This window comes from Protobothrops mucrosquamatus, unplaced genomic scaffold (assembly GCF_001527695.2).
Source record: "Protobothrops mucrosquamatus isolate PMUCROS unplaced genomic scaffold, P.Mucros_1.0 scaffold2140, whole genome shotgun sequence".
Classification (NCBI taxonomy): Eukaryota; Metazoa; Chordata; class Lepidosauria; order Squamata; family Viperidae; genus Protobothrops; species Protobothrops mucrosquamatus.
The window spans coordinates 180,976-194,252 of NW_015388239.1; the positions used below are offsets into that span (position 1 = coordinate 180,976).

A 13,277-nucleotide genomic window follows, 5' to 3' on the forward strand; every position below is an offset into this window, starting at 1 on the left:
TTTTCCGGCGGGTGCCTTACCTCCCTTGGGCTGGGCCAGCTGGTGGTCGGCCTGCTCCGTCTCTGCCGCTTGCCAGCTACGCCTCGGCCGGTGCAGGGGGCGGAACCACGCATGCGCGGCGCTCCCGGGCAGGGAAAGTCCTCGACTTACGACCGGTTGGGTAGTCCTCGACTTACGACCGGTTTAGTCCTCGACTTACAACCGGTTTAGTCCTCGACTTATGACTGGTTTAGTCCTCGACTTACGACCGGTTGGGGTCGCGGCATTAAAAAGGTTGAGAACCACTGCCCTAAATGAACCCATGCTTTTTTGTAGCTGTCACTCCTTCATTCTTTCTTTGTTCTGATCTTCTAGTGCCTCTCCCTTCGAAGGCCAACGGGACCATCTCTTCTCTGACCATGAACAAGGACCCCCTGATAGGAGGGGTAACCAATCCAAACGAAGTCTTCTGCTCTGTTCCTGGACGATTATCTCTCCTTAGTTCCACCTCCAAGTACAAAGTGACAGTCGGTGAAGTTCAGAGGAGGCTCTCGCCCCCCGAATGCCTCAACGCTTCCCTCCTCGGTGGTGTACTTCGGCGGTAGGAACTCACAAAACTCATTCGTTTACGAAAACAAATTTGCTTAGTTTGTTAAACTGTGATTGAGGGACCTGTTTTTACAGTCATGAATTTCAGGTGGGCACCATAAAAATTGAATGAATGAATGAATGAATGAATGAATGAATGAATGAATGAATGAATGAATAATCAATAGTTTCATTCCATACAGCATTAACCTTGTGAACTCTCAAGCTTCCTCCTTCCGTTATATATTCAAGTTGGACAGTATTTAATATTTATTTGTTATGTATATGTAGGGGTGTGGGTCTATACATACGTTGTACATAGTATGTTTAGGTGTATGTCATGTATGTGTTTCACTTTGAGAGCGGGCAACTAAATTTCATTTTTGATGTGTGCCGTGGTGCCCACAGTAAAAAAATGACAATAAAGGTTATCTATCTATCAATAAGGGAGCTGGTCAGCAAAAATATCTTAGTAAAATCCTACCCAAAAGAGATTGTCTCAGGTTAAGATAAGACTATAGAGGCATTCCTAGATGTACAACCATAAATGAACCCAGAATTACGGTCATAACTGTGGCGTCCATCAATGAGTCACCACAGGACCCATGCCTGATTTTACAACCTTTTTTGTTAGTGGTCATTAAGCGAACACCATAGTCGTTAAGTAAACTGTGCAGTCATTTAGTGAACATCAGAGTTGGGCATTTTTTTTTGCTGGAAACCAAAGTAAACACCAGAAATCAGCAAATACCCCAAAGCCCGTAGTCACATGACCATGGGACATTTCGAACAGATGTGTATGCAAGCCGGTTACCAAATGCCTAAAAATGTGATCACACGACCAACTCTACAACTGGTTTGTAAGTAGCTCTGTCTGGTGTAACTTTGAACGGTTGCTAAGCGGGCAGTTAAGCAAGGACCACCGGCAGGTATTTTTTACGTTAATTTTGATGCAGATAAGAAGTCACTACTAAACCATGAAACCTTTATCACAACTTAATTGAAAAATTTCCAAAGAGCCCTACGACTTTTCCAAGAATTGTTGAAGAACAGGTTTTGGAAATCAGGAGTGATCTGGTTGCTTAGTTTCTTTGTTTGGTTGGTTGGTTTTTTTTAAATCTCATTCAGATTGTTTCACTCTTCTGCTTTCCTGTTTTAGGGCAAAATCTAAAAATGGTGGAAGATGTTTAAGGGAAAGATTGGAAAAGATCGGGTTAAATTTACCCGCTGGAAGGCGCAAAGCAGCAAATGTCACCTTGTTAACGTCACTGGTGGAAGGTAAGATTATTTGTGTTTGGCCTGACAAGGTATTATTTTGTGTATGTGTGTATGTGTAGGAATTCTGGGATTTAAAATGTCCTCATTTTACATTAAAAGTGGGAAAAGTTGATCACTACCCATTTTGAATTATCTCTCTGACACCCTGGCTGATGGATTGACTGGCTACCTTCAGCCCCGCATCAATATAACTCATCTTTTCTAAGTGTTCATAGAAAGAATTAAAATTCAGATGCAATTTTTTAAAAAATCCTTTAGGAGGAAAATAAAATAGATTATTAAAAAAAAAAAAACTGGAACGTCTGAAGGATATGATCAAAAACATCAAGATGATGGTTGTGATGGCACAATGGAAGTTCTACTTGTTTTTAAGTGTGTCAAAGCAGAATTTCAATTGCATCCTTTCAGCCACCATCTTAACTTTTTTGACTGTATTCCATAGACAACCCTGGACAGAGAATTAAAAAGGGGACTGTTTCAGTTTAATTCCAAGTCTGATGCTTATTTCTTGGGGTTAAGCGGTCACCATCTCCTTAAAGCAGGGGTGGGGAACCATGGCCCTTTTATGACTTGTGGACGTCAACTCCCAGAATTTGATGATGAGCATTGCTGGCTCAGGAATTCTGGAAGTTGAAGTCCATAAGTCATAAAGGGCCATGGTTCCTCACCCGTCTTAAAGCAAGAGCGAGGAATTTACAGCCCACCTCCTGTTGGTGATTTCTTCTCCACAATCTGGCAGCCAAATTTGTGTTCAGCAAAACATTAACAAAATAAAAGCATCATTTCTACTGAGCTTTGTGAGGAAGCAACAATAAAACCGTACAACCCATGAAGCAGATTTTGTATCATTTCCCCCAAATAAAACATGCACGCAATACAAACACAGAGAGTTCCCTCAATTCTCGTTACACCCACCCAACACGTGAGTAACAGAACGACGGGATAGTGACGTCGGGTAAGATCTTCGAAAGAAACCACCGTGGGTATTAGGTCCACGGTGGTCACTTCTTATGGATATTGTCACAGGGGACCCTTACGTTGTCCGATGTCTCTGTTCAAGAGTCTCTACCTACGTTAATCGTCACAACTATGCCTTGTCTGAGGAAGTGTGTAGAATTCCCAAAATCATTAATCACAGGGACAGGCAATTTGGTGGTCTCCAGAAGTTTTCGGACTTTCATTTCCATTAGCCTCGGGCTGTAGGGGCACTAGCAATCAACTGTGGGAATTACAGTCCAGACCATATGGAGGACAGAGGGTTGATGGGGAAAGCAAGGATTCTGAAGACCTCTAGAGGGCATCTCAACTGTAAAATCACTACAGTCTGGACCTGTCTTCTTCTGCACGCCATGGTGCTGCCATGAAGGGAAATGGCTTTCCTGCTTGGGAAGAGTATCAGAAAATCATTGTGATCAAACAAGGCAAAACAGACTGTGAAAAAGAAAAGAAGTTGTCTTTCATCAATATTAATGGCAAAAATGCATGTCTAGTACAGAGAAGAGCAACAGAGATAATTAGAGGTCTGGAGGCTAAAGCATATAAGGAAAGGCTGCTGGAATTGGGTATGTCTAGTTTAACGAAGAGAAGGACGAGGGGGGACAGGATAGCAGTCTTCCAGTATCTCAGGGGCTGCCCCAAAGAAGAGGGAGTCAAGCTATTCTCCAAAGCGCCAGAAGGCAGGACAAGAAGCAACGGATGGAAACTAACCAAAGAGAGAAGCAACCTAGAACTAAGAAGAAACTTCCTGACAGTGAGAACAATTAACCAGTGGAACAACCTGCCTCCAGAAGCGGTGAAGGCTCCAACAGTGGAAGTTTTTAAGAAGAGACTGGACAGCCATTTGTCCAAAATGGTATAGGCCAGGGGTAGGCAACCGTGGCTCTTTTATGACTTGTGGACTTCAACTCCCAGAATTCCTGAGCCAGCATGGCTCAGCTTGGAAACCTCTCCCTTTCCCCTCAGCATGGCTGGCTCGGGAATTCTGGGAGTTGAAGTCCACGAGTCATAAAAGAGCCGAGGTTGCCTACCCCTGGTTTAAGTCATTTGCTTAACGACCGCCTGATTCATTTAACAACGGTAGTGATTTGCTGAACAACCGAGGCAAAAAAAAAAAAAAGGTTGTAAAGTTAGATGAGTCTCGCTTAACCACTGCCTTGCTCAACCATGGAAATTCCGGTTGCAAGTCGAGGACTACCTGTAGTGGCAAGGTGGGATCATTTCAATCGTTTTGGGGAGTGCTGCCTTCCATCAGGGGAACGTCTCTGGCTGCTTTACACGTTGCAACCTCAAGACGCCCCAGATGGCTTTCCTTGGAATTCAACAGGAACAACGGGAAGCCAGGGAAGAGGATGCAGGTCTCGGATAGAGGACGATCCGCTGAAAGTGACATTTCTCGTGAAATATGTACAAGAGCGTTACGCGGTCTCCACCCCTGGACAATCCCTTGGAAAGCAAATGCTGTTGGACCCAACTGAGGGAGAACCAGCCAGGAGGGGAAAAAAAAAAAGGCTGCAGGATTTCTCGGCTCGTCGCAACCCCCAACAGAGGAGTTTATCACCTGGATGGCTTCGATGTGAAACACTACAATGTGTAGAAAGGCCGTCCGTGAGTTGGGGATGGTCTTAGTTCTGCGGTCTATTGTGACGGAAAGGCAGCTGCTGGAGAAGAACAGAAAGAAGCCCCTTTGCTTTGTTGGCAGCTGATGAAACGGGCAGTTGCGGGAGGCTGCGGTTGTTCTTGACGGCGGCTTTAGGACTGGATGCTCCTGAATGGTTTATTTCCATGAGAAGAAGAGGAGGAGGAGGAAGAGGAGGAGGAGGAGGAGGAGGGCAGGAAAACAAGCATTTCGGGCTCAGCCCAGACAGCTGGGAGCTGTCATTGACTGCTGACCAGGGGGGTCAGTATAAATGACAGATGATAGCTTGTTTGCCCAAGGACAATAAGTCCTACCCCACAAAGCGTGGCCCTTCCTTTGAAGGATTTTTTTTAAAGGGAAGCCTTCTATTTTCAGGGCTCGTCAGGATAAATGAACTCCAGGAAAGCACTTGCATTTAGGGTGGATGGGCTAGAAGACGATTTCCACCCCTAGTTAGCACTTATAGGCCAGAGGGAATGGGCAACATAAACGTCTCCCATTCACTGTCCCAGCCTTTCCAATAAAGGACGTTGAAATACACAAGGGCCTTTTCCAATGAGATCACAATTTTGCATTGCTGCATAAACATCCCAGCATGCAAACCTGGGTCCTCTTCTTCGGCCCAGCATTTCCTCTTGTTTCCTTTTGTTTGTTTGTCCAGAAGAAGAAAGAAAGAAAGAAAGAAAGGAAGGAAGGAAGGAAGGAAGGAAGGAAGGAAGGAAGGAGGAAGGGAGAGAAGGAGGAGAGGGAGAGGGGGAAGAGGAAGAGGAAGAAGAAAGAAGAAGAGGAAGAAGAAGAAAGAAGAAGAGGAGGAGGAGGAGGGAGAGGGAGGAGGCGAAGGAGAAGGAGAAGGAGAAGGAGAAGGAGAAGGAGAAGGAGAAGAAGAAGAAGAAGAAGAAGAAGAAGAAGAAGAAGAAGAAGAAGAAGAAGAAGAAGAAGAAGAAGAAGAAGAAGAAGTAGAAGTAGAAGTAGAAGTAGAAGTAAGTAGAAGTAGAAGTAGGAAGGAGAAGGAGAAGCTTGGATGAGGAGCGAAACGTTTCCAAGGAAACACAAGAAAGTCCAGTTGCCTCTTGAAAAAAGCACCTTTGGGACAACCCTGACGTGGATGACTGAGAATCTCCATAGATTTTGGTTTGTTTATTTGTTTGTTTTGCCTTTCAGAAAGGCTTTGCTAGATCTGAAGCACCCGCCAAAGAGAAGGGCATTCTCTTGGGAAAAGCAGCCTGGCCTGTTTGCATTCCTACAAAGTGTTAACAAATCCCCCCCCCCAAAGTCTATATCAAATAAAGAAGAACAGAAACGGAACTTACAAGCTCACAAACTTATAAAACAGGTGAAGTCCGTTTAAATGCCCCAAGGAGCTTTGCTTGCCAGAAGGGTCCAAACGAAAGCCGGAGAGACGGCGGCAATTTGGATTCCTGCACTGAGACAGGATGGACTCAAAGCTGCCTCCAGTTCACAGATTCGATGAATCTGCGAGTCTAATTTATCCTTCGACACGTGGAGAAAATTGTGGAACGAAACACTGGACATTCCCATGATGTAACCCTTGGCTATCTCATCTTTTGGGGAGGGCAAGATTATCCTGAGCTATCTAGGAAAATTTCCTCCCAATTCATCCTTTTCAGATGAAGTCTTTGCAATCCAGGAGTAAAAAGGCACGGGATATTTCTGCATGGCGTTTATCCCAGGATGCGTGCACGGGCACCAGTGTGGGCTTAAGGTAGGGGTGGCATCTGTTGGTGCTGTTATGTGCAGGCAGAGGTGTGGGAGAGATGTGGGAGGGAGACTCGGCCTATCCAATAGTCTCTCCACAGAAGTCCTGGATCTCCTGGGGGCAGCTGCAGTCAGGAGGGGATCCATCATTCTGTGGAAGTGCCCCTGCATTGGTGAAATTGATCCAGCTTCAGGCACTGCTGTGGAAGTAATCGGAGCGGATGGGCAATCGATCACACCCAGCTCCCGAACTCAGGTTAAACAGACAGAGTTAATTCATCTTCCCTCCCCTGCTGTGCTTGGGGTTAAGCCATCCATCCTATAATGTGTTAACCTACTTGCTGGCCTCGCTTTCTACCTCTCGGTGCGAGGTCTCCCGTCACCCCTTCTGAGCGAGAATTGGCTATCAGGTCAGGGCACAAATCCTACAAGGTTCTAGCTCTCATGGTTATACGGACCGATGCCTATCAATCTTGGAAGAAAGGAAGCCGAGGTAGGAGGGTGGCCAGAGGTCTGGGGAGATCGGTTCAAGTCCAACCACACCAGGAAAGCCCCTTTGGAGATATCACTTCACTCGGTCCAGCCTACCTCACAAGGCTGTTGTAGGGATAAAATGGAAGTGGGAATATTCTAGGCCAGTAATTCTCAGCCTTTTCTTTACCACGGACCCTCTTTAAATACCTTTCGTGGTCACGGACCCCCAAGATCCAACTCAAGATAATGAAGAGAAGGACGAGGGGGGACATGATAGCAGTGTTCCAATATCTCAGGGGCTGCCCCAAAGAAGAGGGAGTCAAGCTATTCTCCAAAGCACCTGAAAACAGGACAAGAAGCAACGGATGGAAACTCACCAAGAAGAGAAGCAACCTGGAACTAAGGAGAAACTTCCTGACAGAACAATTAACCAGTGGAACAACCTGCCTCCAGAAGCGGTGAATGCTCCAACACTGGAAGTTTTTAAGAAGAGACTAGACTGCCATTTGTCTGAAATGGTATAGGGTTTCCTGCCTGAGCAGGGGGTTGGACTTCATGACCTCCAAGGTCCCTTCCAACTTTATTATTATTATATTATTATTAAGATTCAAATGATAACATTTTTTTTAAGTCTTCACGGACCCCCTGTGACGACATGGTGGCCACCCAGGAGTCTGCAGACTACAAGCTGAGAACCACTGATCTACAATATAGATCAATTGAAGGAAATGTGAGGTGGAAATACAACACCCACACATAAATACCTACACACATATACACATATACCTACACAAACGCACACATGCATTCCTCAACTTACAACCAGTCGCTTAGTGACTATTCGAGGTTCCAGCAGTTCCCCATCAACTCTTGGCAACTTGCTCTGCTTTTTAGAGTGATAGGTTGTGTTTATGCAGCACATTTTATCCAAGATGCGGATCAGAAAGCTATGTTAGTCTGACATGGAATCTGGTAGCATCTTATTTGTTTATTGATATATCTAGTGATCCAATTTAATCTAATTACATCTATTTATGTAACCGCCTATAGTTGCCTTGTCAAGATGGGTAGCATAGAGCTCTAATAATAAATAAATACATAATAATTTATATAATTGCTCATCTCATGCCTGGGACTTTGGGCAGCATACACAGTTAAAACACAAAGCTAAACAATTCACATAATTCAAACGCAACCTCCAAAAACACAGTTTACATTTAAGAAAACAAAAACTATATTCATCCAGAGTCCAGACTAACCAATGTTAGTGCCTTCTGCATTTAACCAGGTTGGTTAAAGCTGCAGCAGCCGTATTTGCTGAGTTAGTATAAATCTTGGTTAGCTTTTTGTGACTGAGTGGGTTGGGTCACTGCAGCTCCCAGTCGCTCTGCCCAGATGGACAGTTACAGCAGGGGAGGGAACAAATTGTGTTGTAAATTCTGCTGCTTTTGTGCTTGCCTTGTGACATAATAGGCAAGACTTGGGTCATGACATCTTGACATGCCTCCTGTTATTATGTCAAGAGTTCCTTTTAGTCCAAACACTGATTATGGCCTAGTATCCCAACCCCTCTGAATCCCACTGGGCTGGGTGATGCAATGAGATGCCGTAGTGGCAATTTACGAAGTCTTGACTTCTCTCACACTTGAGTCTGAGATGCTGATGCTGTACAATTGATGTAATAAGTTAATTGTTCAAACGCAGCAAATAGTTACAGGTAGTCCTTGACTTACAACCATTCAAAATGTCATGACCACATTTGGAATACTGCATCCAGTTTTGGTCACCACAATGTAAAAAAGATGTTGAGACTCTAGAAAGAGTGCAGAGAAGAGCAACAAAGATGATTAGGGGACTGGAGGCTAAAGCATATAAGGAACGGCTGCTGGAATTGGGTATGTCTAGTAGTTTAACAAAGAGAAGGACGAGGGGGGACATGATAGCAGAGTTCCAATATCTCAGGGGTTACAACAAAGAAGAGGGAGTCAAGCTATTCTCCAAAGCACCTGAAGGCAGGACAAGAATAGAACGGATAGAAATTAACCAAAGAGAGAAGCAACCTAGAATTAAGGAGAAACTTCCTGACAGTGAGAACAATTAACCAGTGGAACAACCTGCCTCCAGAAGCTGTGAATGTTCCAACACTGGACGTTTTAAAGAAGAGACTGGACAGCCATTTGTCTGAAATGGTACAGGGTATCCTGCCTGAACAGGGGGTTGGATTAGAAGACCTCCAAGATCCCTTCCAACTTTTGTTATTCCGTTATTTAGTTATTCCGTTATTCCGTTATTTAGTTATTCCGTTATTTAGTGACTATTTGAAGTGGAACAGCTTGCCTTCAGAAGTAGTGGGTGCTCCATCACTGGAGGCTTTTAAGAACAGACTGGACAGCCACTTGTCTGGAATGGTACAGGGTCTCCTGCTGGAGCAGGGGGTTGGACTAGAAGACCTTCAAGGTCCCTTCCAACTCCGTTATTCTGTTCTTCTGTTTCAGTGGCACTGAAAAAAAGTGATCCCTGTGGCCACGGGATCAAAAATTGGAGGCTTGGCAACTGGCGTGCATTTGCAACGTCCCAGGGTCACGTGATCCCCTTTTGCAACCTTCTGACAAACAAAGTCAATAATAATAATAATAATAATAATAATAATAATAATAATAATAATAATAATAATAATAATAATAATAATAATAATAATAAAGTTGGAAGGGACCTTGGAGGTCATTTAGTCCAACCCCCTGCTCAGGCAGGAAACCCTATACCATTTCAGGCAAATGGCTGTCCAGTCTCTTCTTAAAAACTTCCAGTGTTGGAGCATTCACCGCTTCTGGAGGCAGGTTGTTCCACTGATTAATTGTTCCAACTGTCAGGAAGTTTCTCCTTAGTTCCAGGTTGCTTCTCTCCTTGATTAGTTTCCATCCGTGGCTTCTCGTCCTGCCTTCAGGGGCTTTGGAGAATAGCTTGACTCCCTCTTCTTTGGGGCAGCCCCTGAGATATTGGAACACTGCTATCATGTCCCCCCTCGTCCTTCTCTTCCTTAAACTAGACAGACCCAATTCCAGCAGCCACTCCTTATATGCTTTAGCCTCCAGTCCCCTAATCATCTTTGTTGCTCTTCTCTGTACTCTTTCTAGAGTCTCAGCATCTTTTTTACATCGTGGTGACCAAAACTGGATGCATGTTACTAACTTAAAAGCTGCAGTGGTTCACTTAACAGTGGCAAGAAACACCCGTAAAATGAGGCAAAACTCACTTTAGCAATGGAAAGTCTGATCCCAACTGTGGTCGTAAGCTGAGACTACCTGTACCACCCCAGCTTGATTTTCCTTCTAACTTTCCAGGGGAGGCTGTTCATCTCGCTCGGGACTTTGGCTATGTGTGCGAAACAGAGTTCCCAGCCAAGGCAGCAGCTGAATACCTCTGCCGCCAGCACTCGGATCCCAGCGAGCTCCACGCCCGGAAAAACATGCTTTTAGCAACCAAGTAAGTAACAGGATCCCACCTGTGGTGGAAGACATGTTAGCATCAAAGTCAGCTTGAAGGATAAGGTACACGTTTTAGCAATTATACATGATGACAGTGCAGAAAATCCAATAAGCGTTAATAGAAAGCTATATTATTTCTCACAGCGGAAAAAAAAAACGGATGGGAATTAAGTGGATTTGGTGGAAAGTAAACTGTTCTAAACAAAGAGAAGATTTTATTCAGTCCTGTTTCCGTTGGGAAATCGCTTCTGTTTTTTTATACGCAAAATAGTAAAAAAGAAAAGAAAGAAATATAGACTTTAGTTTGAAGATCGAATAATTGCCTAGTTACAAAAATGGTTTTTAGTAACTAAATGTAATGCAAAAAGTAAAGGCTGTAAATCTAGTTTCTATTACACTGTACTGTACTAGAAAGAGTCAGAAGTCAATGCCTTCCCCCCCCTTACTTTCTTTTATCCTTTTTATTTTAAATGACCTTTATTTTACATTATAAAAAACCTTAATAAAATATTGGGAGTATGTCATGGAAGGGTAGGACTAGTTGCAGGTGGGAAATTATAGATATACAGACTTCTCCATTGCGCTGATCATTAAAAATATAGATAATATTCCATCTATACTACAATCAAGTGGACAAATAGTACTGGATGAAGCTTATCAAAGAGAGATCCAGTTTAGCATTAAGGAGAATTTTTATGTCAGTTAGAACAATTAACCAGTGGGACATCTTGCCTCTTAAAGTAGTGGGTGCTCCATCACTGGAGATTTTTAAGAAGAGACGGGACACCCATTTGTCTGGAATGGTATAGGGCAGGGGTAGGCAACCTTGGCTCTTTTATGACTTGCGGACTTCAACTCCCAGAATTCCTGAACTAGCATGGGGAAAACTTTGGCCCCTTCATGACTTGTGGACTTCAACTCCCAGAATTCCTGAGCCAGCATGGCTCAGCATGGAAACTTCTCCCTTTCCCCTCAGCATGGCTGGCTCAGGAATTCTGGGAGTTGAAGTCCACGAGTCATAAAAGAGCCAAGGTTGCCTACCCCTGGTATAGGGCCTTCTGTTTGGACTAGAAGACCTTCAAGGTCCCTTCCAGCTCTGTTATTCTGCAATTCTGTAACCGTTAATTTTACAACTGTTTGAAAGTTACGCCAGCGCTGAAAAAAGTGACTTACAGCCAGTCCTCACACTTAGAGCCATCGCGGCATCGCCATGGTGACACTGTCAAAATTCAGGCGCTTGGCAACCAGGATGTACTTAGGAGAGTTGCAGCATCCTGGGGTCACGTGACCACCAACTGCAACCTCCCCAGCCAACTTCTGACAAGGAAACTCAAAGAGGGAAACTAGATTCGCTTAACATCTGCACGAGTCGTTTAGCAGTCGCACTGTTTCACTTGGCCAAAAGGTTGTCAAATGGGGTGTGACTCACTTAACAACTGCGCTGCTTCGCAATGGAAATTCTCGTCCCAGTAAGTCGAGGACCACCTGCACAGAAAGCCTGTGCAAAGAGCCTGCAGGTCCTTTGAATTTAATTTATTTTAATTTATTTATTTATTGTCACTGTATGTGCGTACATAGTATACGTATACAACGAAATTTACTTGACACCCCAAAACCAAGTCCCACACACATAATCCCCAACACACTCCCCCCCACACACAATCCCCACCCCTAAAACCACCCAACATCCACACAACAGACCAAGTAATGCTGTCCAACAGTTCACGGATGGTGGCCCCTTAGTTCGTTGTTGAGTGCAATTACAGCTCTGGGATAAAAACTATTCAGAAAACAAACGCGTGGTCTGAGTTTTAATTATTCTGTCTCTTCTACCAGAAGGCAACAGTCCAAAAAGATTGTAAGCAGGATGGGAAGAGTCTCTGAGAATGTTATGCAACTTCCTCAAACAACGAGATTCGGAGATGTTATCCAGGGCTGGTAGTTGGAGTCCAATAATATTCTGGGCAGTTTTAATAATCCTCTGTAGAGCTTTTTTGTCCGCTACAGAGCTGCCCCCGTACCATGCAAGAATGCCGTATGTCAAAAGGGTGGGAAACAAACCTGGAAGGGTCTGCAGGGGTACCAGCAACTGGTGGCTATCAGAATGAGCATAACGGCCGGCTACAAGATCACACCTGCCTCTCTTCCCACCTTAAATATCCCATTTCCCTTTTTTTTTCTCCTTCTCCACTCCAGGCAAATCTGCAAAGAGTTTGCTGACCTGATGGCTCAGGATCGCTCCCCTCTGGGAAACAGCCGCCCGACACTCATCTTGGAACCTGGCGTTCAAAGCTGCTTGACGCACTTCAGTTTAATAACCCATGGTTTCGGAGGGCCGGCGATCTGCGCGGCTCTCACAGCGTTCCAGAACTACTTGGTGGAGTCCCTGAAAGGACTTGACAAAATGTTCATGAACAGCACGGGCAACGGTCACTCGGTGGGCGACGCCAAAACCTCAGAAAAGGATGTGAAGCATCGGAAATGACCCCTTCGGCAGGCAGTGACCCGCCACCTCTCCCCATCGGAGGGTTCCTTCCCATTTCCAGGACGCGAGAAGACAGGAAGGCCCTTCAACGCTCTTGGAAGTGTTGCCGGGGGCAGGAGGAAGGAGATGATGAGCCCTCCTCTCTCCTGCCGGGTTTTCCGAACTGCGACGGATGCATTTTTGAAACCAAGTCAATGAAAAGGAGAAGATTGAAGAAGGAGGAGAAGAAGAGGGCGAGCCAATCTCCCTTCGAGAAGAAATTAGTTAGTGCTTTGGGTTGACACATCTGATTTTTCCATAGGAGAGACAGGAAGCCTGGCTATATGTGCAATTGTTTTGATGATTTTTATGGTGTTCCTTTGGAAAAGTCCGTGCTCGGACAAAGGTGGGTAGGCTCCAGGCAGCATTGAAAAGGAGCAAACCAAGACAAAGAGGTCTTCGGGTAGAATCTAGACGAGAAACGTTCGGAATCAAAGCCTGCTTAGAGTCAAAGAGTACTGGAATTTTTGGACCCATGCAGCAGGTCAGGTCCAGACATCTGAACCAGAGAGAGAGAAAGCTCTTTTAATCACAAACTTACCAATCACCAATCTTAAAGCTTCACGTGGCTTTCCTTTGCTACAGTCTCATGGCGAAA

General features: G+C 44.7%; 1 protein-coding gene across 2 annotated transcripts in view; it reads left to right on the top strand.

The window, feature by feature from the left end:
* Window positions 1-12,640, top strand: part of TFAP2E (transcription factor AP-2 epsilon) — a 71,879-nt gene extending 59,239 nt beyond the window's left edge. For both annotated transcript variants that reach the window (XM_015824150.1, XM_015824151.1), the window contains 4 exons: window positions 355-580; window positions 1,727-1,845; window positions 10,012-10,153; window positions 12,352-12,640. In XM_015824150.1, coding sequence (XP_015679636.1) covers window positions 355-580; window positions 1,727-1,845; window positions 10,012-10,153; window positions 12,352-12,640 — 776 coding nt within the window. The remainder of the gene's footprint in view (window positions 1-354; window positions 581-1,726; window positions 1,846-10,011; window positions 10,154-12,351) is intronic.
* The last annotated feature ends 637 nt before the right edge of the window (window positions 12,641-13,277 follow it).